The sequence below is a fragment of the Carya illinoinensis genome, chromosome 5, assembly GCF_018687715.1.
Source record: "Carya illinoinensis cultivar Pawnee chromosome 5, C.illinoinensisPawnee_v1, whole genome shotgun sequence".
Taxonomy (NCBI): Eukaryota; Viridiplantae; Streptophyta; class Magnoliopsida; order Fagales; family Juglandaceae; genus Carya; species Carya illinoinensis.
The window spans coordinates 15,044,856-15,069,052 of NC_056756.1; the positions used below are offsets into that span (position 1 = coordinate 15,044,856).

General features: G+C 38.2%; 2 protein-coding genes across 3 annotated transcripts; one reads left to right on the forward strand and one right to left on the reverse strand.

Annotated features, from left to right (window-relative positions):
• The first annotated feature begins 3,749 nt into the window (after window positions 1–3,749).
• LOC122311344 (rhamnogalacturonan I rhamnosyltransferase 1-like) lies at window positions 3,750–8,785 on the forward strand. The gene is made up of 8 exons (XM_043125885.1): window positions 3,750–4,705; window positions 5,337–5,404; window positions 5,486–5,574; window positions 5,662–5,824; window positions 6,391–6,680; window positions 7,243–7,447; window positions 7,967–8,124; window positions 8,235–8,785. The coding sequence occupies exons 1-8, from the start codon at window positions 4,453–4,455 to the stop codon at window positions 8,509–8,511; spliced, it is 1,503 nt and encodes a 500-aa protein (XP_042981819.1). The 5' UTR covers window positions 3,750–4,452; the 3' UTR covers window positions 8,512–8,785.
• Window positions 8,786–9,709: 924 nt separating this feature from the next.
• On the reverse strand, window positions 9,710–14,428 carry LOC122311345 (ribulose-1,5 bisphosphate carboxylase/oxygenase large subunit N-methyltransferase, chloroplastic). 2 transcript variants are annotated; one of them, XM_043125886.1, is made up of 6 exons: window positions 13,827–14,428; window positions 13,696–13,724; window positions 12,715–12,926; window positions 12,054–12,179; window positions 11,267–11,671; window positions 9,710–10,211 (listed from the first exon to the last, which is right to left on the reverse strand). In XM_043125886.1, exons 1-6 carry the CDS (start codon window positions 14,336–14,338, stop codon window positions 9,999–10,001), a joined length of 1,497 nt encoding a protein of 498 aa, XP_042981820.1. In that variant the 5' UTR covers window positions 14,339–14,428; the 3' UTR covers window positions 9,710–9,998. The 2 variants fall into 2 exon arrangements, with proteins under 2 accessions (XP_042981820.1, XP_042981821.1); XM_043125887.1 differs by having other exon boundaries at window positions 13,696–13,729; window positions 13,827–14,031.
• Window positions 14,429–24,197: the final 9,769 nt, after the last annotated feature.

The window sequence follows — 24,197 nt, forward strand, 5'->3', positions numbered from 1 at the left end:
TTGTGATGTGTAGAATACATGGGGCCACAACAACTGTGGAGTATGTATTTACACGTAGAATACATGGGGCCACAACAACTTTGGAGTATGTATTTACACGTAGAATACATAGGGCCACAACAACTGTGGAGTATGTATTTTTCATGTTAATTCAAGTTTCAGAGCAAGTTCAAGCTAAGTCAAGTTTCAGATCAAGTTCATGTCAAGTCAAGTTTAGTTCATGTTTCAATTTAAGTTATGTCAATTATGTTATGTTGTACGCTAAGTTATGTTTTAATTACTTATGAATTTGATTATGCATTTATGCTTTTACTGTCATCCATGCATCATTAGCCTGTGTGGAAGTTTTTTTGTTAACTTACTGAGATTTGTAATCAAATCTCACTGTGGTAGTCCCAACTACCATTCCCCCCCGAATGGTAGATCTTGTTACAGGACCTAAAAGAGGATCAGGAGCTGACCAACTAGACACAGTCGCCTGAACGACGGTGCGTCGTTAATGTTAATATAGTAGTTAAATTACTACTTGTATGATGGAGTTGCATCTCCAGTACTTTTGGATTATAACTATTTTGAACTAGTGCTGTGATTTTAGTTATTCAATGGATCTTTATATATGAAGTATGTTTTAAGTATTTGGGATATTTTCAGTTTGGTGCATAGTATTGCTAAAAAAAAAAAATTATCCGCTGTGAATATTGCATAATGTTAGATGCATGTTAGGAATATTGCATCTTATATGTTATGAACGGGGGCAGGTAACCTTGTGTTGCATGTCTCGACACTTCAAATTTCCGTTCGATTTCAAACGGAATTTGGGGGCGTCACAATCATCCTCCGACGATGGGGTATTTTGTTCCGTTTTTTCTATAGCTACAGTTAAGGGGTACCTTTGATTTCGTGGGCACATATTTGGTCTTTGAGGGTAGTTTTCCTTAAGACGACGAAGCAGGAGCAGTAGGTACCTCTAATTTGGGATTTAAAGATGACGATGCGCGATGTAGATTCATCTTAATCGGAAGGCAAGATGTGGCTAAAGGTGGAATAAAAAACTTTCGTTTTTACAAAAGAGGGAGGAAATAGTTTTCGTATTTCTAAACATAACAAAAGGCTTGCTAAGTTCATGTATCTAGGTGGAACGACAGCTTCGTGGGTGGTTAAAGGGATTGAGTATTTTCTTGTTCTTAACTGTCATGAAGGATTCTTCAGAGAGCCAAGAATGGATAATGGAGTATTCATCATTCAACATCTTAGTAACACAAGGGGCAACTTCTTGCAACTCTCATAATTTTGGAATGGAAGGAGGAAAGGATAAGGCTCTTGCAGGTGACAAAGCATGTCAGATTACATTGGGAGATGTGGAAGGGGTCTTGTGGGATGTCAAAACTCAATTGACTCAATTGACGGGAGTTATAGAGTGTATGAGAGATTTGATGATTAAAGTGAATAAGAGGTTGGAGCTAGTAGCGGGTTTCAGAGGTGGGTCAAAGATAAAGGCCTCAAGTGTGCCAACAAAGGGTGTTTTTTCGTCGTCATAGATAGGTCCAGACATCAACATCATCCACGCCAGTATCACTTAGGATATTGGCAACTTGTCGACTAAACCTGAGGGAGCAATTGGATCTCAAGATGGGGCTGGTATTGTTGTCCAGGGTTCACTTTCAATTGAAGATGCGGGTCCCTCCAGGGTCCTGAGTACTTTGGAAGAATTAGATGAACCTCGTTTAGAAGATAAAAATGGGGCAATAAAAGGTAGTGCATCCCCTATCTGTTCTATTCTTGAGCAAGTAGTAGGGTCTGACAAAGTGGAACTACAAGGATTGTCGGGGGTGAAGCAAATTTTAACAATGTTATCATCGATGGAGGGGAAGAACCTTTTATGGTGATAGAAACAATGGACAGTAGCCTTTTAGCTGTCAAGGAGACTTGAGATTTGTCATTGGTGCCTAGTGTGGAGGAAGGCTTAGAGTTGGGAGTGCAATTGGGTACTGTGTATGGGGATAATGTTGCTCCCTTGGTTTCTCTTCCTCCATTAAATGATATAGTGGGTTCACCATTGGATTTGTTTCTTAATATAGTTAAATGGTTTAAGCAAATCGTGAGGATTTCAAATGATGCATATGAAGACCAAATTAAAACTCTATTCACTATGATTGAAGTGAGCCACGCGCTTGAAACCAAATCAAGTTTCAAGAAAAGCAGGGAGTTAAAGCGTCTTTCATACACAGTTAACTACGATGCTAAGGGAGGTAGTTCGAGTCGAGGGAAGACTAAAGGGAGCATTGTGAAGATGGTCTTGTAGAGGGATTTGAATTAGTTGTACGGGAAATAAGGGGCTGGGATTGGGGAGATGTGTTCCATTCCAATTTGGGTTTAGTGTATTTAGGATAGTTTTCACAGGTTTTTGGGTGATTTGGGGCACTCTAGTATAGGTTAGGTGTTTTCTTATATACGTCCAATGTACTTTGTTATTCCTATTAATATATATATATATATATATATATATATAATATTTTTACTTGTCAAAAAATTGTAAAACTATTTTTATTGTAAAATGCATATAACATATTATATCAAATCACATCAGTTTGTGAATTTATTTTTATGAAATTTCTCTACGGCTAAACCATTTCTTTTAATAAACTTATTATCAAAGTTACTCATTATCAACGGGTTGTATATGCACATAACACGAGTACATGAGGCTCACTACGGTTTGGGGGTTTCCTTGAATAAGAGAGTACTTCGATACTTGTTGGTCCCTTACGTATAATCATAATGTTGTCACATTTAAGGTTCTTGGATGTATAATATCATTGCATGTCATCACTCATTTTTCATCCCTTCCACCTTGCTTTTCGTAAAAGGGAAGTTTTCTATGAGAAGGAAAATAGGACCTCAAAGGAGAATGGGCACAAAGGAAAATTGCTCCCATAAGATATTGGTTTCTTTAAAACAAAAAGGATATAATATTTTATACAAAATCTAATTATAAGAATTAATCCTTAAAATGAGACTTTATATAAACATCGTTAAATTCACAATCAAGTTATAAACATTGTTAAATCTAATTTTAATTTATTTTTGTGGCTTCACTTATCAATGGATATTTAATAACTTAGCACTATATTTATATACATAATCTAGTCCATAATATTCCCTCCAGGACGCAAAATACAGAATTGTAACTCATTCGAATCCATATTCGACATAGAGGTGTTATCTGCACCTCTCGAGGAAGCAGCCCTTGGCCCTCACATGGGTCGAGAGAAGAGTTGGGCTCCTAGGCCCTAACCTTGCCCCCTGTGAATATAAGATTTTGTAACCTTGTAATGAATTGACGTCGTTTATAATATTATAAACATTTTTTTAAATATATTTATATATAATATGCGAGCTGAATGTGATAAACTTTGGGCATAGCTCTTGGTCACCCAGAGGCACGAGAGTGGCGAGCAGGCCAGATGCAAAGCCCTGCCTCCCAACCCTAATTCGACATGGTGTTGCATCTTATACTAGATGATACAAATATTTAGATAGAGGTTTGTAAAAAGACAAAAAATATAAGCAAATACTTTTTTTTATCATTAGTGTATACACAAATACTTATATACAGGTAATTAAAACTTGGACCGACATCTTGACAATGCCCAAGAATGTGGTTTACTGCCCCTACCTCTGGGACTTGAATAATCAAAATAAAATCAATTGCAAATATCTCAGCAGTTTTGAAAAATTATATAAACGGGGAAAATTTCAATGCCGAGTAGAGACCGGCCTCTTCAAAGTTCGAAAGCATATAGCATATAGTATATAGCATGTTTAGGAACGTACGGAATACGGATCCATCAGAAATGGAGAGATCTATTTCCCAAGATTTTTCGTTCAAAAGCCTCTGATCTTTACAGCACTTTCTTTTATTTGGAGTCCATGATACTAAAGAGATGGATCAAGAAGGAGATTGAAAGCCATACTAAATTTCTATTTGTCATTTTCGCATTATATCTTCCCATGAAAACATGATGCAGCGTCTGACGGTTCCGTTGTGAGGAAAATAAAAAGGAAAGGATAATTTCTTCCCGAAAAAAATCCAAAATAATTCAGGACGAAGCACCTCCTGACTTGATCGGTTTGTACTACTGTTGATAAAAGTTGTTCCATTTTATCCCTCCTTTTCTCCGCTCGTGTTCTTTCTCTCTTAAGGTTTTATTATTTTTCTCGATCTTTCACAACCTCCTAATTGCGTCATCCTAGTTACTTGCGTTCCCATTTTCTTTTCCTGCTTCGGATTCGGGGATAAGTCTAGCTTAGGGTTTACAGTGTGGATGCCTATTTGTTTGTGAAATTCATGCTGGCTTTGTGGTGTTGCAATTGAGTAGCGAAATCGGGGTTAAAAATTGGTGTGGAAGCAGAGAGGTTCGATGAAGCGGCGATGAGGTATTGGGCAGAGAAATGGAGGTTAGATCAGAGAGTATAATGGTGCATTGCGATAAGCTACCGGCTCCAGTGATTCCGAGGACGCGATTGCAGTTGTGGTTCATCCGCGTGTGCTCGAGCATTGTGCTCTGGACGTGCCTGGTTCAGCTGGTGGCGGTCGGGGAGCTATGGCATCCGCATTTGCTGGCTGGGATTACAAATCGAATATCGAGGGTAGCTCAGCTTCGCGTCGAAGAGGTTCAATCGCTGCCGCCTCTTCTACCTGCAAGTGAGTTCTCGAGACCCAAAGCTCTAGTGCGTTAGTAATCGGAATCGGATCATCAATAATGTCGCTACTCAATTTGTCTCAGTTTAGTACTGCATGCGATATATTGCGTCTATGGATAGTAGAAAACTGCAGATGAAAAAACTTCTATTGCACTTCAATATAATATAAATTTTGGATGCATAGTTTGATTTGATTAGAGCAAAAGAATGTTACAGCACCACGTGATTTTAGAATGGATACTGAGAAAAGTTTGGGGATTCCATTGCTTGGAGCCGCATGAGTTATGCTAAATTGCCACTTTTCTAATGCCTTGCTGTCTCCTGCATGCTGTCTGACATAATAATGATGCTGAATTGCTGCATTCCTGATCAAATTTCGTGATTAATTTCTAATCATGTTCTGGTGATATTTTGAAAGTCCCAAGTGCTTCCATCGTATGGTTTTCTAAAATACCAACGCATTCCATGCCTTCACAATTATTTTCTTCTACGAAGTTTATATCAAGACCATAGTCAACTGGGGAATTATGGGGTATTATAATTTAGCGTATGAAGTACCTGTATTTTAATTGGTTTTAAGCATATTTTATTCTTGCTTTCCAAATGGAACCTTAATTCCTGAAATATTCCAGGAAAGTATAAAAGTAATGGTATTCTACGAGTGTCTTGCAATGGAGGCTTGAATCAAATGCGTGCAGCGGTTGGTACCCTTTGTTCTTTTTCTTTGCCTGCTTTTGTTACCATATGTCAAATTGTTGATTTAGCTAGTTTGACATTTCAGATATGTGACATGGTGACTGTTGCTCGGCTTTTAAATCTCACTTTGGTTGTTCCAGAGCTCGACAAGACATCTTTCTGGGCTGACCCTAGGTGTATTCTTTGTTCTAAAAGAACTGGCTTAATTTTCTTCTTTTATTTTTATATAAGAATTTTTAACCCGTAACATTCTTTCTGCAGTAATTTTCAGGACATCTTTGATGTGCGACATTTCATTAATTCACTAAGAGATGAAGTCCGAATCATAAAAAGGCTGCCAAAGAGGTTTAATAGGAAACATGGTCTCATTCCACTTGAGATGCCTCCTGTTAGCTGGTCAAATGAAAAATATTACTTGCAACAGGTTTGTGTACTTTTTATTAGTTTGTATTTAATTAATGATTTTTTTTTTATACATATCAACTTCGCAGCATGCCTGTATATTTGTTTTTTATTAGTTCAATTCATGGGTATCGATAGTTTGGATAATTAGAATTTACAAAGTTTAATTTTGATAAACTTGAAGTACTTTTTTTCCCTCAATTTTTTGGGGGCGTAAAGGTAGTTTTGAAGAGCTCCTTGAACTGTTGCCAGAGTATGGTTTTTTGGGGGTGATAGTGGAAAAGTTGACAGATAAGTCACCGTTACCGCCTGTCTACAGGGTACATGAGCTTTTTACCTCATATGGCTATTGCATGCTTCATTTCTCTACAAAATCCATTTTATCAGTGGGGCTTACATTGCCAAATTATGATGTGAGTGCATATTAAGTTTGGCCTCAAACCTTAAAGGAGCGGCTGATTTGAATTTTGAACCAAAAAGTAGGACATCTATATCCCACCCCACAAAAGAAAAAAAGAAATGAATAAAAATTAACTGTTAAATTTCAGCTATCCATCATTATCCCAAGTCTTTGATCACATTCTGCAGATTCTTCCTCTTTTTGGCAAGTATAAAGTATTGCACTTCAACAAGACAGATGCACGTTTGGCGAATAATGGGATCCCAGCTGATCTTCAGAAACTCAGGTGTCGTGTTAATTTCCAGGCACTGAAATTCACTCCTCAGATTGAGACTTTGGGATTCAAATTAGTTCGCATGCTTCAAGAAAAGGGACCTTTCCTGGCTCTGCATCTGAGATATGAGATGGACATGTTGGCTTTCTCAGGTTGTACACATGGCTGCACTGAGGAAGAAGCTGCAGAACTCAAGAGGATGAGGTTTGTAGTGTTTAAAATTATAGTTTTTTGGTCTCTTCTAGTTCTAAATGCTCATTTCAAAAACTTGACCAACGTTCTCTATAAGTGTACTTTGCTTAGGAAGCACTTCACTTGATGATGCATAGAACAAAGGCCAAGGAACAGTATAGAATAGTCATTGTTTGTTTTCAAATGATCAGGAAATTTCTTTATGCTATAATGCCTTGTGTATGATGATTTGGAGAGGATGCCAAATGTATGATGAGTCAATGGAGTAATCCTGAAATGTCCTGATTGAGTTTTAATAAGGTCAGTTCCCGCTTGTTTGTTTCTGAAACAAGAAGCTCAGGCTTTAGCATGGGCAGAGGAAAGGGTATCATGTATGATCCTTCCTGACCAAAGTGTATCTATTATTTTCACTCAAGTCTATGACAGTATCTCAAGTTAAAACTATTTTGTACTATTTTGTACTCATCCCCTTACTACAATACACACTCACAAATAGCATTCATCCGTTTCTGATAAGTTGTAAATTTGTTTTTTAAGTACAAATATCATTCATCTTTTCACACCTTTCTTTCAGGTATGCTTACCCTTGGTGGAGAGAGAAAGAGATAGTGTCGGAAGAGAGAAGATCACAAGGCTTGTGTCCTCTGACACCAGAGGAGATGGTGTTGGTTTTGCAGGCATTGGGTTTCAATAAGGAGACACAGATTTATATCGCAGCTGGTGAAATTTATGGCAGTGAACAGAGGCTTGTGGCACTAAGAGCTGCATTTCCTCAGATTGTGAGTTTATTGCTATTCTGCATTTGCCCTTATCTTTGTTTTCCTTTTAGTGAAAACACTCCACTCACTTTCTCCAGTCTCTAGTAGGTTTTTATTTATTTATTTATTATTTTTTATGCTTGGCAATTTTGGTGCCTAGTTGTTGCCCCAGGCGCGCCCCGGGGGGGGGGGGGGGGGGGGGGGGGGGGGGGATTAAAACCCCCCAGTGTTGGCCAGTTGGCCCATAGCTCATTGGCTCACTGTCTGGTAGTTATTTTTAGTTAAAGAGTGATTTCAGTTGTAACATACTGAAAATCTTTCCAAATGACATGGTGATTTTCACAAGCTGAGGATCAAGCACGACATTAATGGGTTTTCCTTTATAAGTTTCACTTAATAGCTAATCCTTATGTCTGTTGAGCAGTTGTGAAGTGATATATCGGGTTTACCGGTATACTTGACAAACATTTTGGATCATTCAGATCATCTTGCATATCTTTGCACATGATCCTTCTAAAATTTGAGACCCAAAAACTTCAGGTGAAAAAAGAAATGTTGCTAGCTCCAGAGGAGCTGCGACAGTTCCAGAATCATTCATCACAAATGGCAGCTTTAGATTTTATGGTTTCGGTGGCCAGTAGCACTTTTATTCCCACCTATGATGGAAACATGGCAAAAGTTGTGGAAGGTCACCGCAGGTTTGTATACCTACCCTTCCAAAGTTGGCCTTTTAGTTGATTTAATGGCCACAGAAGCTAAGCACTCTTATTTTTAGATCTTAAGGACACCTCTGATTAATCTCTTGCAGATATCTCGGGTTTAAAAAAACTATCCTATTGGATCGGAAGAGGCTTGTAGGGTTACTGGATATGCATCAGAATGGAACACTTTCATGGACCGAGTTTGTCGATGCTGTCCGGTTGGCTCATGAGAAAAGAATGGGACAGCCAACACGTCGTAAGGTTATCGTAGACAAACCAAAGGAGGAGGATTATTTTTATGCAAATCCGCAGGAGTGCCTCTGTGAGGGAATTGCAGATTGTGACGACTTGCTAGGCCCTGGAAAGTCAATTAGGTTAAGGTGACTACAATCAACAACTTTGAGATCATCTTGGAAAGTGAATCTCTGAGATTTTTCCGGGGATGCTATTGTAAACAGCTCATGTCACCGTCACGTTCATAAGATAAGGCATATATGCAATGTATACGACCACTTTCAGAAGAGTTTTGCACGAAACGATAAAAGGGAAAAAAAAAGAACGAAAGAAGAACAAAGGAAACAGTTGAGTGCCCATTTGGGTGTCAAAAGATGCATCTTCAGTGTTATTTTTGTTTATATATTTTTTCGTTCTTTCTCTAGTTAATGTGCCCAGTGGTTCGATATATACCTCTCCTCGGTGACGAGAAATCCAACATTCTACATCATTGTTCAAATGAGTTAAATTCTCAGTGATATACAAAATACTGAACAGAATCGACATCAGTATTGTGCATTACCTTTAAATTCCATTAGTCGCAAATCAGAGGGTTGGTAATGAAGAATGTCACAAACTGTACCCTCAAGTGAAGAGAGAGACCAAGGGTCTTGACATCTTGTACAGGGTATGTGAAAGTACCTCTATCCAACAAGAGCCATAACTAGTAAGCCTCTTAACTTTCTACAAAACCCAGTAACTTCTTATAACTTCATGGGTTAAAAAAAAATAAAAAAAAAATAAAAAATTGCATGAGTTGAAAGGATGAAGACATGCATTAGAAAAATTAAAAGATATAATGTATTATAGAGGAGAAAGATGATGTAGATAAGCAAATATTGATGCTTTTAAAATTGTTTATTCATGTAAAATATTCTTATGAACTTCGTACTTGCTAGCACTTCTAAAACCACGTCGTTGAAAACTTTCGCATACGATCTTGTATTACACTTGCAGATATTTGTCCAAGTTCATTGTCTTTTATGTCTCCATCTCAGTGGGACTCTTTTCAGATAATTAAAGCCAAAGAGAGGCCCTGTTGATGGCTAAACTAGCTCAAGTTTTGGGCATATTTTGGCACATCTACAATTGAATATGATTGGGAAGAAATTACATTTGCAACTATGAATTTCAGAGTCTCGTAAGCATTTCCATCAAACTTCATTTGTAATTGCAAAATGATAGGCAATTGATTTAGTAATGGTCTGGATGATCGTGAGCTATTATATACTTCCTTTAAGAGCTAGTTTGTGTAGAAATTTGTTTGCACGATTAGTTTCAACAAGTGAAGGGTGCTACTCCAAGAGAGTTGACAAGAATATGCACTAGCTATGGTATATTGTATATTGAGAAAGATTGTAGCTCAACCAATCACATATTGCTGCTATTGAAGTACAAGTACAAACTAGCTGCAGAAATTAAACTGAGTGGAATCCTAGATCGAAACCTGATTGAGATGCAATTGAAGAGAGTTCACTTCACCATGTAAAAAGCTGTCTAGTGGCTGTCCCTTTTTCCCTCAGAGAACTCAAGAAAGTGGTTTGTTCAGGTAATAACCTAATGATCATAGTTTAGGAGGTGCATTTGAAGACTTGGCCCTACTTGGGCTCCCAGAAGATGATCTCACCTTGCTCCCCACATAGGCCAAGATCCTTCAGCCTCCTTTCTTGGTAGTATTCCAATTCATCCAATTCTGATTCCCTACCCTTGAAAATCTCATCAATTTGTAGGAGCACCTTCTTCTCCCCTTCTCTTATCCCAACAGCAATTTCTAGCCTAGGATCAAGATTTGCTCCTTTTAACTTCTCATCCTGCAATACACATTTCTATTTAGTTATAATCAGTTTAGATGGATTGAGTATTGGGGGACACCACCCATCTATAATTCCAAAGAAGAGATTGAAGGTTCCAAGGACAAGGAGAAGCTCCCCCCACCAGCCATAGGGAAAAAAAAATGAAAGGGGCATGGCAGGGAGATCAGTGTAATATTTCACTTTAACAATTGTTTTTTGTAGCTAACTCAGGTAGTTGGACCTGCCAAACTGAGCTGTTATCAACCGGTAACCATTATCTTAAAAGGTGCATGGCTAAGTTTCCACATGATAACCTACCATCATAAATTCTGCAGATGATGGAATTCTACCTAGCAAATATTTGATACAGCTTATAGTACTGCATTCAGAACGCCTTAATAAATAAGACTTCATTTTTTTACAACCAAAATACAAATAGTACTTCTATTTTTCATTTGGGGCAGTTACTCACATGAGATCACATATTTTAATAGACTTTCATTTGAAAATACTTAAGATTCATACATCTAAATCACATGTCACAAAAGGAAAAAAAAAAAAAAAAACGCAATATAGCAACCTGATTTTTTTTATTGGCACCGGGTGTTTGGGAACAGCATCCCGACTAATTCTAGGGATGCACAGGCTCTCGGCAAGAAGTTTCCCGCAAGTGCACCTCAGGTAATGCAAGAGGAAAATCCCTTAGTATGATGGTCCCCGGAGATTGTTTACACCCAAGGTGATTTGAACTTTAGACATGTGAGGAGAATATTACTAAGCTCAAGGCCTTTACCACTTGAGCCAACCCCTAGGGGTTGTAGCAACCTCATTACATTACACCAACAACTTATAAAAAAAATTGATAGCAAACTGATTCTAAAGCAAATGCAATTACGCTTGGGGTACATAAAGCACATGCTTAAAAATTAAAGGTTGGAAACTCAACTCGGAACAAAAGTGGATAAAGTGTAATTTAACCTTTTTCATTATCATCCTTATGATGTGAAGTGCATATAACAAGAAATTATAAGATTGCATGAGAAGTAATGGCAACATGGAGGGCAAAAGTTTACCTCTTCAATGGTGGTATGATACCCAGAAAGAGCAGATTTGCAGGCATCTCGGACCACTTGACATATGAGTTCTTCATTTGCACGGCTTACAGGTAGGTCAAGGTGGCCCCATATAGAATTTCTGAAAATAGATTCCAATAGGAAAGAATCGGTGCCACCAAGTGCTACCAGCCGCAGATATTGAAGCATTGATGGTGGAAGTGGACGGTCAAAAACAAAGTCAAAGTATGCAGTCTCACCAAAACCATTTGCCTCGGCAATGTCAAGCTTGTCACCAAAAAATGGGTCTGACTCAGATATTTCTAGTGTTAGAGTATAACCATTACGATCATCCTTAGGTTCTATGAACCCATAGTCGAGGGCCAGGTCAGCATTGCTCTTATTTATATCATATTGGATCATAACCTATTGAAAAACTTCCAATTGTCAACCATTAACAAAATAAAATCAGAACTCATTCATAAGGAATGAAAGAGCTATAAAAAAAAAAAAAAAGGAATGAGAGTGCTGGTCATGAAAACTCAAAAGATCAGTCATGGGTTTCAAGGCATGAACACGTTGATACTTTGTTCTTAATATCCCACTTCTTTTGAACACATCACCTCATCTCGACACAAAATGACTCTCCATTTATGGAACATTATTTTTCATTAACTTTGTCCAACTTATTGATGAATTAAAAAACTATAACCATTCATGTCAAATAGAAAAAACATGCGTGCTCAGATATATGGAATGCCAATGGAACCAAATTCAATAAGGAACATCAGAAGCAGGTATACTTCACCTGCTCACCAGCCTTGACAGAAACGGGTGTGCGTAGAGAAAATAAGGAATCCCAAGAGAAGAGACTAGCTGCTCCTTTAATCTCCCATGCATGATCTTCTGTGGTTATGCTAGGGCTGTGGTTAATCTGATTCATAACTGGAGGTGGCTTAGCCATTATCAAAGGAAATAGCAACAGAATTGCATAAAGTGCACCCCTTTTTTTTTTTCCAATGTGAAATACAGACTTTATGTAAAATTGATAAATAAAATGTGTAGTTTTTTAATAAGGTTTAATGGGACAGTTCCTTGAGACCAATTTATATGACAAGTGCTTTGAATGAAGGCATCATCTTCACAGCTATTTACTACTCAAGTAATACGAGTACATTACAACCTAGTAAATTCTAAATGGCATTCCATTTATGGGATATCCAACACAGCTTTTGGAGTCAAATTTTTACAGGCATCAGCATATGGAGATGATTGATAATCGTGCTCTCCATTATTAAAGAATAATCCAGCAAATCTTTTCAATAAAATATAAATGATCATATATAGTGTCCATACATATATTGTAGGAGACATTATTTCACTTTTCCATACAAGTTAGTGTTGTCGATAATTCAGAAATCAGGTGACTGCCACTGAAAACTAATATGAAGAGGGAAAAAATGCTTTACCAAGTCTACAAGGGGGATCAAAACAAGATTTTGTCCGCGCAGGCGTGAGAATGCCCTTGATCTGAGTATTCCAAATGCCCAAAAGAACTTATCCAATGTTATAGGAGAAGTAAAAAGCTGCTTGTTAGGGGATATGATTTCTTCTTCCACCTTTTGAAATTCATTTCGCACATATTCTTTCACACTCAAAGTCGTGCTCAAAAGTTGGGTTCCTGAAAATGTCAATTCAATTGAATTCCAATGACAAATGGCAAGTCACAATGCATTCTGAGTAAATTAAATTATGACACCTGTCATCATCAAAGCCATACTATGCTCTTATACATTAGCAAGGAACATATAATCGAACTTAATCCGTTGGCAAACCGAAAAAATAAGGTTGTGACTGTATGCACATTAGAAAATTTCCGATGAATCTCATTAAGTCTTCACAGACCAGAGAACGCCAATAATTTGGGTATAATGTCTTGGCTCCCAGAATAGTCTTAAGCCTCCCAAGGAGCTTAAAAACCTGTTGCACCTGCCTCCCTAAATATCCAATCAATATTAAAAAATAAAAGAGTGAAAGAAAATCAAGAAGATACACTCGCAGCACAATCATATCTAGAATGTCGAGCCGATGCACTTCCATTTCAAAACATCTATACACGAGAGAACAATATTCCCATTGTCATGGAATATAGCAACCATCATGATTATAATACGCTCAAACAGGGTAAGCAGTTTGCACTAGCCTTAAATTATCTAGATTAAGTCCACCAATTGCTCACACACAATATATATATATATATATATATTAGTTCGTATCAAACAACAAACAACTAGCACCATTTTAATTCTTTGCAGATGAAGCTAACCATAGTCAGAAATGCCAAAAATGTTGAGAACTAATCCACTGCTAGATCCGAATCTTGGAAAGTTATTAAGCCTAACACAAGAATAACATTGGAAAGATCAATGTGAAACAGCAACTACAATAACCTTGAAGTTCAGCCAGCTCCTCTTCTGACCTGCACTGGAACCATTAAACCACATTCATCAACCCTGCAATTTCAATTCTATCAAAACACCAAATTCCTAAGCACAAACACCCAAAACCAAGCCAAACCCACCAATATATAGTGGAGTTCGTGTGCTCCGGAAGAATGTCGAGGTAATAGCGCCATGGAGAATCGTTTTTCAGCTTCTCTCTGATCAGAAACAGAGCGACAGACACCCAAGGCTTCAACTCGCTACACACAGTACCAATCTCGGAGGCCGCCACAGCATCTGGATTGATCCAGAATCTCTTGGGGACCTCCAGAACGACCTCGTTCCGGGAAAGGTCTCTCTGGGCAATCAGTCCGAGACCTTCCGGGACGACAGCTGGCCTCGCCGGAGTCTTGGCGGAAACTACACCCTCGTCGCGCAACCATTGCCAGAAGGTTTGGACTTTGGGAGGCAAAGGAGGCGAGTCAGAGTCAGGGTTCTGAAAAGAGGACGTCACAGACACAGAGAGAAACCGCTTGCAGTGGAGGAATGGAAGTGGTGATGCTTTTGTTACCGTTATGGAGGAGAAGCTTCTGAGGAATTTGGTAGGGGAGGAGAAAGGAGAGGAGGGAGATAACGGGAACGGAGTAACCATTGTCTCTCCGACTCTTTGTGCTGAGTCGACAATGCATGCGATGAGACGAGGAAGAAGATATGGGTCCAATACAATGCTCCCGGTCCCGGATGGATAGGCTTTTCTGCGGTTTGTTCGATCGTCCATTTTTGGTCGGGTCTGATCCGTAAAACACACGTGTGCATTCGGGTTATCAAAATTAGAGAAATATTTTAACCATTACTCAAAAATAATTTTACAAATTAATATAGTTTTATGTAATTTTTCAGATTTTAAAATTAATTTTATTGTATAACAGATTAATGAATCACATAAAATCACGTTAATTTGTGAGATTATTTTTATATAATATTTTTGTGACTATAAGAGCATCCACATTAATTTATTTAAATTACTTTTCATCTTTAAATTTAACTCATTTTATCAAAAGTTGGCTCACATTGAATTAGCCAACCCCTTTTCATCCCAAATATGAGATACAATAATTTCATCTTTTTCTTTAAATATGAAAAGTCTTATTGCAAGTCTATATCAATTATTTATTTTATCTTTTTCTCTTATGTTATTTTATTATATTTTGAGATTATTATATTATAGATCTGGCATTTTTATGGATTGTATATATGAAATTTTTATTTACATATGATATATGTAAATATGAGATTATTATATTATATATGAGATTATGAGATTATTATATTATATATTGTTGGATTGTGAAAATGAAAATGAATATGATTGTTGGAGGTTATTGAAGATTAGGAAAATAAAATATAAAAGTAATAAAAAATATAATTTATTAAAGAAATATAAATAATAAAAAATGATAATATTTAATTATTATAGAGAATGTGATAGTTAATCTAATGTAGATTTTAAGTGTTTAGTGGTTAACTAAAAGTTAAAAAGTTACATATTATTCAAATTTTGAAGTTTAGAATAACCAATCCAATGCCAATGCTCTAACATTTCTCTTAAAAGTATCACTTTTTTCAATTTTTGAAACATAAATTATAATTTCTCTCTAGTATAATAAGTTAAAATTAGGGCAAGATTGGACTTCTTCCAATGGTCACCATTTTAAATTTGGAGTTAGATTTTCAATTTTTTCTTAATTACCTTTTTGCCCTTTTTTTCTCTCTACGCGAGCGAATAGGGTTTCTTCATGCATAGCTGCCACTGATGGCCTCCAGGCCACTTCGGCGCCTGCTCCTCACCTTAGATCCTTCGTATATATGGTTCTACAATCCCCTTAGCATATCCCTGAAGCCGTGGTACCCTTCCGATCCCATAAAACAGTTGATGGTGAGGTTTGAGTGGTTTTCTCTGAGGAATTGGACAGATCGGCCATTCCATTCCAGTAGTCTCTGGTTTTGAAGTTCCTTCGACAAAGACCTTCCCTAGATTCTATCAGATCATTCATCAGAGCCAGATGGAGATTGTTGAACCAATCAATTGTCTCATCAATTCGTAGGCCGTGAAATGTTTTTGTGCATCTCGTTGGAGGAAGATTTTGTGAAGGCTTTTGCCAGTGAAAAATGTGAGATCAACAGTGTTCCGTATAGAGTTTTTCACTGGACTCTTGACTTCCATGAAGATCAAGAACCTGTTCATGTGTCGATGTGGATTACGTTGCCGGGTCTCCCTCCAAACTTTTACCATGAGTCTTTCCTTTGCAGTATACGACCCTGATCGGCAGGTTTCTTAAACGGGATAATCCAACCCACTGTGCAACTTGTATGGACGGTGCTAGACTTTGTGTAGAGATGGACGTCACAAAAGAGCCGATTATGGCTTTGTGGATAGGCACCCCCAGAAATCCTCAAAGCTTTTATCAAATAATTGAATTTGAGACACTGCCTATATATCATCTGAGATGCCATGTGCAAGGTCATAATGCCTAGACTTGTAAATGGGAAGGGAAGCGACGGAACGTGAAATTGAAGGAAACACAAGAGGAAGATAAATCGAACATGGTCTAGGTTATCAAGGAGAATAAGAATCAACATCCTGTTGCTATAGTTCATAAGGGCGAGTCTAGTAAGATGGGAGAAAACCGATGCAAGAGGTAGGAACTCCGTCAAATGATCAAGCACTAAAGAACCTGCAAAGGGATCACAAGAAAAAGGTTGAAGACAGGGAGGTTGAAGCTTCGGCTGAAGGGACTACCATCATTTCAGTTGTGAACCAAGAAGAACTTGGACTTTCTATTGATGCTGAAATAAATGTTAGCAAGCTGGCTATTCAAAAGGAGGGGATACAGGACGCTCTTATTCTTGAAGAAGTTGAGGGCTTGCGGCAAACTATTGACCAAGAAGTTTTGGATACGGGTTTCAAGTAAAAAATGCATGCTTTGAATTCTGGTGCAAACCTTGTTCCCATGATTGAGGATACAATCACGATCAACCATATAACATAGACGATGGATGGAATACTTGCCCTGGACGGAAGTGATCCAACTTATGCGAAGGTTGAACGTGAAAATGACTATTCTGAGGAGCACGTTTGCTCCGACTCTAACTCAGAAGGGGTCTTGGAACATTTAGCCAAGAACAAACTTGTGGTCTCGAACTCAAATATTCAGTTAGAAAAGAAATGGAATGGGAAGGGTATTAAAGTGAGGGGTTCTTCCAGGGTTGTAAGCAAACCCTCCCGCCTTAGTTTATGAAGATCTCATACCTGTATTGGAATGCTTGGTGTGTTGGAACGTCGAGAAAGCAGCTTTAAAAAATTGATATCTAAGTTTCATCCTAAACTCCTTGTTATAACAGAGCCTATGATTAGTAACTCTCGTTTAGATATGTGGCGTGATAAATTATGTTTTGATTGTTGTTGCTCTAATTTTGATGAAGGCGGAAAGATATGGATGTTTTGGCCTCAGGATTTAAAACTAGTTGTTGATTGTATGGGAGATCAATTCTTGACTGTTCTATCACTAATCCAAATGATTTCTGGATCACCTTTGTGTATGTGAAATGCTCATACTTGGAGCGTAGACGACTATGGGGATCGTTGATGGATGCTAATATTCATCATTTACCATGGATGGTAATGAGAGATTTTAATTTTATCAAGAATGATTTGGAGCGAAGAGGGGGCAGGCCAAGGTTGGCTTTGGTTATGGAGGAGCTTAATGGTTGGGTGAGCTTTTGTGGGCTCCTTGATATTCCTTTTCGTGGGAATGCTCTTTCTTGGTGTAATAGTGTAATACCCGTCCTTGTGGTGGGACCTTTTCAAAATGATTTTGATAAAAATCGACGGGAATTACGATTCCTTTAAAAATTTTTTTCATTCATGTCAGGATACAAATAACTCCATGTTATAAATAAAATTCATTTTCTTAATTAAAAGATTACAATGGAAAACATTAAATTTTATAATTAAAGTTTCTTGTATAAGATATCTTACCTAGGCCTTCGTGCTCTTTCCCTTGGACTGTGCCCGTCCTGACTTGTCATGCTCAGCTTGTCCTTGGGAGGACACACATAAAAATTAAAATAAGTCGATGACTCGTAAGCATTACTTCATATCGTTAAAATATAATAACATAGATTTTCAGTCATGCATTCATCATTCTATACATACATATTGTACTTAGCATGCATACATCTTTCAGTTCTTTTAAAAACATTGCGAGGTGCAGTTTTTCTTTAAAAACATGCTTTTTTCTTTTAAACAGTTCCCCATACATTACTGCCTTCATTTCTTAAAGAGTTTGTTCATGCATACGTCTTTCTACATACATTCATGCATATATACATTTATACGTTCATATTTTCTTATTTACGTACATTCATGCATTCCGTTCATCCATACATACATGCATTCTTTCTTAACATGCATATGTTCATTTTTATCACTTTCATTGTCCATAGCATATTGTTACGTCTCGTATGCTGGGGTTAGCGGTCTTTTGGACCTGATTCCGCCTGTGGCTACGGGTTGAGAATCCATTCCATCAGGGTGCAGCACTGGGTGCACTACATGTACTACTTACCCGGCATTGCAATCTGTCCCGTCCAGTCCATTCATTGGTACCATTTCCATTTCAGTCCATGTGGCCGTTACGTATTTTCATACATCATCCATTCAGTCCGTTCATTCCTTTACAGTCATTTCCTTTCCTTTACAGTCTATTCTTTCATTTCAGTGCTTACAGTTCTTACCTTTCTTACAGTTCTTACTATTCTTCAGTTCTTTCGGTTCATAAAAGTCATTTTCTTAAAGGAAAAATGGTTTTATTTCTTTTATTTTGTAAAAGTCATTTTAAGCATCATTTAAAGCATCTTCTTTCATAGGAGCATTTTAAAACACTTTCATGGGGACATTTTAAAGCACATAGGGCCGATGCCTCACTTTCATAGGGATATTTTAAAACACTTTATTTGCGTCATTTAAAGCATAGTTTTCTTTCTTTTTGTAAAAGTTATTTTAAAAGAAGTTTCTTTAAAAGAAAATAGTTTTATTTCTTTTTCATAAAAGTTGTTTTAGAAAGTTATTTAAAAAAAATAGTTTTCTTTCTTTTCTTAAGAGTTGTTTTAGGAATAGTCCATTACAGTTTCGGTCCGTACCGTTCTTAACAGTTCTTATGTGTCTTTTAAAACTTCTTTTCGTTTCCTTTCGTGAACATACATACAATACGTACTACTTATAGCATCCATTCATATGCATAAACGTACATACTTTGGATGCGCAAAAAGAGGTTGCCAAGGAGGTCCGTTATGTACTTATACTTGAAAATTTATGTTTCTTTTTTCTTTTCTTTTTTTAAATTGAAGCGTGTCTCTGTAGAGAAAAGTTTCATTCTCCGTTTAGGGGAAAAGCTTTCGTCTTCTTCTTTGTTTGTATAAAGAAAACTCTAGAAGAGTATGAACGTAATACTTACTTGGACTTCATGCCATACTCAATCCATGCAGTCCATTCGTGTGCGTGTCAGATGGCAACCTGCATGCATACACATAATCTTACGTCATCATCTATCTAATGCATAAGTAACTATTCTAAAAATATAACTATGTCTTACTTGGAACACTTTTCGTCCATCCCTGGGCTCTTACGTGCCATTTACTATACTAAAACCTTCGGGGTCTTATTCCTTAAAGTGAACTCCTGTGATTCACCTTTAGGTTAAGACACTAAAACTTTCATCTCGTTCTTCTATTTCCACAATCCGATGCATAATTCCGACCGATAGAGTCACACATTCCAACCTTAGACAAGATACTCGTCACTACCTTCACGTATCCTAACCTATGCTAAATCCTCATTTCCATCCAGACAGGCTACATGAATTCAAGCCAACTCTGGGGCTAAAACATTATGTAACCATGCTTAGGACAGATTACCCGTTACGTATGGTAAACATGCTCGGTACATGTGTCTTGCTAGAGACACCTATATCTTACCCCCCTTTTATTATCTAAGAGCAACTTATAATTTCACTAAACGCCCGTTTGTATAAACAAGTTCATACTCCAATATCAACTTGCTCAGATTTGGTCGATAGGATTTTTTCTACTTTCTGGCCCTGTACAAGTTCATCCCAACACTTGATAGGAGAGGATTACATCCACAAATGCACCTTTGTCACGTCACGCAGCTTGAGACTAATCCCGAGTCACGGTACGACGCCCATCATGCTTTCACTGCACTCTTTGATACTTTTCCATCACTTCCATATACTCTTAGCCATAGTCAACCATAAGGTGACACCCGTCACCCTGGACTACAGGCCATATCACCACTGCTTCCGGACACTTTTACACAGTTTGCTCCACTTAACAAGAGGACTGCATCCAGAAATGCGCCTCTATCACATTATGCAACTCGAGACCATTTCCTGAGTTACAGCACGATGCCCATCATATTTCCACTGCACTCTCTAATACCTTTTCACCGTTTCACACATACCTTCAGCCACATGTCAGCTTCAAGGCGACACCCGTCACCTTGGACTACAGCCACATCGGACCACAACCACATCAACACTAATTCGGGACATTGCTACACAGTTTCCCGATGCTACACTATACACTCCATGCTTCTCTACTATTCCATCCAACCCTTCGTGACATGCCATCCGGTGTATCACGACATAGTACAAAGTACACTCACATGAACTCTCTTCCATACACACTACGACACACATCACTACGATGCACGTTTCATGGTGCATCGCTACACAACATGGAGTACGCACCACACGTACTTCTTTTGCTACAATGCTTATTATCACGACGCATACCACACGGTGCATCGCCATACAACACAGAGCACACGCCAAGTGTACTCTATTCACTCTACGCCACACGTTACTATAGCGTACGTCACACGGTGTGTTGTTGTACTACACAGAGTACGCTCCACACGTACCCTCTTTACACTTCACGCCATATTACAACTACGACATTATCTCACGCCCATACTTCACAGTACAATCCACAATACTACACAATCAAGTCTAACACTTTACAATTATACTTCACTTTACAACTACGGAGTGAACTCCACAAATACTAACTACACAGTCTACAATCCAACCAACCAACTAATATAAATATAAATAACTAGAGATAGAGGGTTATACCATCGACGGGATAACCCGTGCGTCGCTCATTGCTCATCACTACCAAGCGTCGGAGGAGTTGTACATGGCGTTAACACCGCGTACGATGGTTTTCCACCACATAGAGTGGCGGTTTGGACTTGAGAATAGCTAGGCGTGGCCTTAGAAAGGCTCAAGGTGACCTTGTGGTGGTCAAAGGTGGCGAAGCACGGCTGCATCACTCTGTGAACTGTACATCCAAAATGGTGGGAGTTTGTTTGAGGTGGAGGAAGGCCATAGAACTTCATGGGAAGCTAGAGGAAGATGTGGTGGAGCTATGGTGGTGAGGTGGTGGTCAGGCGATGGCTCACGGCTGCGGATCGGCCACTAGAAGTTAAATTCGTGCCTTGGAGAGTGGAGCTATGTACAGCTCCGTTGGGTATGTAATTTATTGGAGAAGATCATGGTGATGAGAGGAAAAAGGTGATGGTGGTAAAACACTGTGGGTAGCCATGCACGGCTGTGCACGGCGGTGCAACAGTACGTGTGTGAGTGGAGACCCATCGGAGAAAGAGAGAGAGTTAGGGAGAAAGGAGGACATGGGGAGGAAGACCATGATGTGGTGAAGCCATTGGGGGTGCTTGGTGGCTGTTTTAGCCGTGTACGGTGGATCTAGGTGGAGGAAATGGGTGTAAAATCCATTTTCTTGGAGCGAGAAGGAGAGAGATGGGGCTGTCGGTGTAGCTCACCACCGGTGGAGTAGTGCTCGCCGGTGGGGAAGGATCAGGTTGGAGGTGGAGGTGAGACGCCGTGATGGGTGGTGGGGCCGATTGGAAATGCAACAAGCACAGTGAAGAAGAGAGCACGGGCTGGACATGCATGGGGGAGAGAGAGAGAGAGAGAGAGAGAGAGAGAGAGAGAGAGAGAGAGAGAGAGAGAGAGAGAGAGAGAGAGAGAGAGAGAGAGAGAGAGAGAGAGAGAGAGAGAGAAGAAAAAAAATGAAGAAAGGAAAAAGTGAAGAGAAAAAGGTAGGGGCCTAGGTATTTAATCTCAATCATTCGCTTCAGGATCCTTAAAACGATCTAGCGATGAATTTAAACACTGATTTGAAAACGCGTAAGTGTTAAATAAAACACTTAGAGGAATTAGGATAGAATATTATTTTATAAAAAAAAGTTTATAAAATAATATTTCTTCATCATTATTTAAAATGATAAAATATCGTTAATTACTCAAAGAGGATAAAACTATTTAAATTAATTTTACAGTTTTCAAAGTAAAGTTAAATATCTTAATATTTTAAAAAAATAAAATATTTAATTTAAGTAATTATCCACAATTATAATATTTTTAGAACTCATTAAAATATTATAATTGTGTTACTTTAAAAACAAGCATATCTAATAATACTGAAAATATTTTCTATAGATATTTTCATAATATTTAAAATATCCGTAAGTTTTAAAATATCTATCTTACTTTGAAATTCGCTGGATAATTTTCGAAACACGCCATCGAGGTACAACACGTAGGATAAGGCTCAGCATATAGATCGAAGTTTGACACATAGAACAAGGCTTGACATGTTGACCGAAGCTCAACACATAGATCGAGGCTCATACTTAAAGAAGAAGAAAGGAGCAGATATCACAAATAGTCATTCCGAAAGCTCCAGAAAATGCGCATGACTTGATCAGTGTTTTCTTAATACAACTGGCCTTGATGCTTTTCTCAAGGATAATATGGAATACTTGGTGTGCACCTCTTCTGATCATGCACTGATAACAGTTTTATTGAAGCATCAGTCTGTTCAGTAAGGCTTTCCTTCTTTTAAATTTCAGCAAATGTGAATTTCTCATGATAAGTTATTTGATTGTGTCTCGAACTCTTGGAATGGTGATCCTGTTGGGAGGTCACGTTTGTATATGCTTGTTACTAAACTTAAAAGACTAAAAATGGTTTTGAGAGCTTGGAACAAGCAAATTTTTGGAAGAACTGACACTCATATAGTGGCGCTTGAGGATTGAATATAGGGCTTGGAGGCAAACTTGCAATCTGATTATGCAGACGACATGGATGATGATCTGATTGCCTCCCAGTTGGAGCTTTCTGTGTGGCAGGATAGGGAAGAAAAAACGCTTAGCCCAATTGCTAAACAAGACTGGATTCAGAAGGGCGAAGTGAACTCTATGTTTTTCCGTGCTGTTAGTCGTCGTAATCATAAAGAGATTATAGAGATGAAGCTGCAGGATTGTACTATTCTCTCCTCTCCAGTGCAAATTCACAATGGGGCTATTTCCTATTTTTCGCAATTCTTGGAGGCTGGTCATTGTTGCCAAGAGCTGTTTCTGGGGGATTTAGTCCATCCGATTATTTTGCAGGATGATAATGAGTTCATTTCTAGTGTTCCTTCATCTCAAGAAGTCTATGATGCTCTTTGCTCCATTCCAGAAGATAGTAGCCCGGGTCTTGAGGGGTTTGGGTCGGGCTTTTATTGATCTTGTTGGCACATAGCGGGTATCGATGTCGTTGATGCAGTGGTAGAATTTTTCCTTGGTATGGCTCTTACGCATTTTCTTAATGCTACTTTCCTGGTTCTAATCCCGAAGGTGGACAATCCGACGAGTTTTGATAAGTTTAGGCCGATTAGCCTATGCAGTAAAATTATGGTTAATCACCTCTCTCCCTTACTTGCTAAAATGATTTCTCCTGAATAAGGAGCTTTCCTCTCGGGCCGAAACATTTTTGAAAATATTAGTCTGATGCAAGAGATGATTCACTCTATTAATAAACCAGCTCATGGTGGGAATGTTGCTTTGAAGATTGATATGGCAAAGACTTATGATACAGTGGACTGGTAATTTCTTCTACATGTTCTTAAAGCTTTTGGGTTCTCAGAATTTTTTTGTCTATTGATTCGGCAATGCATCACCAATCCCTGGTTCTCCGTGGTCATGAACGGTGTTCCCAAATGTTTTTTCAAAGGTGGTTGTGGGTTGCGACAAGGTGATCCAATTTCTCCTTATTATTCATCTTAGTGGAGGAAATTTTTTCTAGGATGATAAAAAATCAGGTTCATACAGGTAAGATTGTTCTGTTTTACCATCCGAGGGGTACCCCTATTATTTCTCACCTATTTTATGCAAATGATATGGTGCTTTTTTGTAATGGGGGTAAGGCTTTTCTGAAAGCTATTACTGACGTGTTGAAGAAGTTTGAACAGTGGTCGAGGCAAGTAGTGAGTACAAAAAAGTCCTCTATTTTTTTCCCTTCGCAGGTTTCTGATTCTTCGGTTCACTGGTTTTACGGAAGGACGATTTCCTTTTAAATATTTGG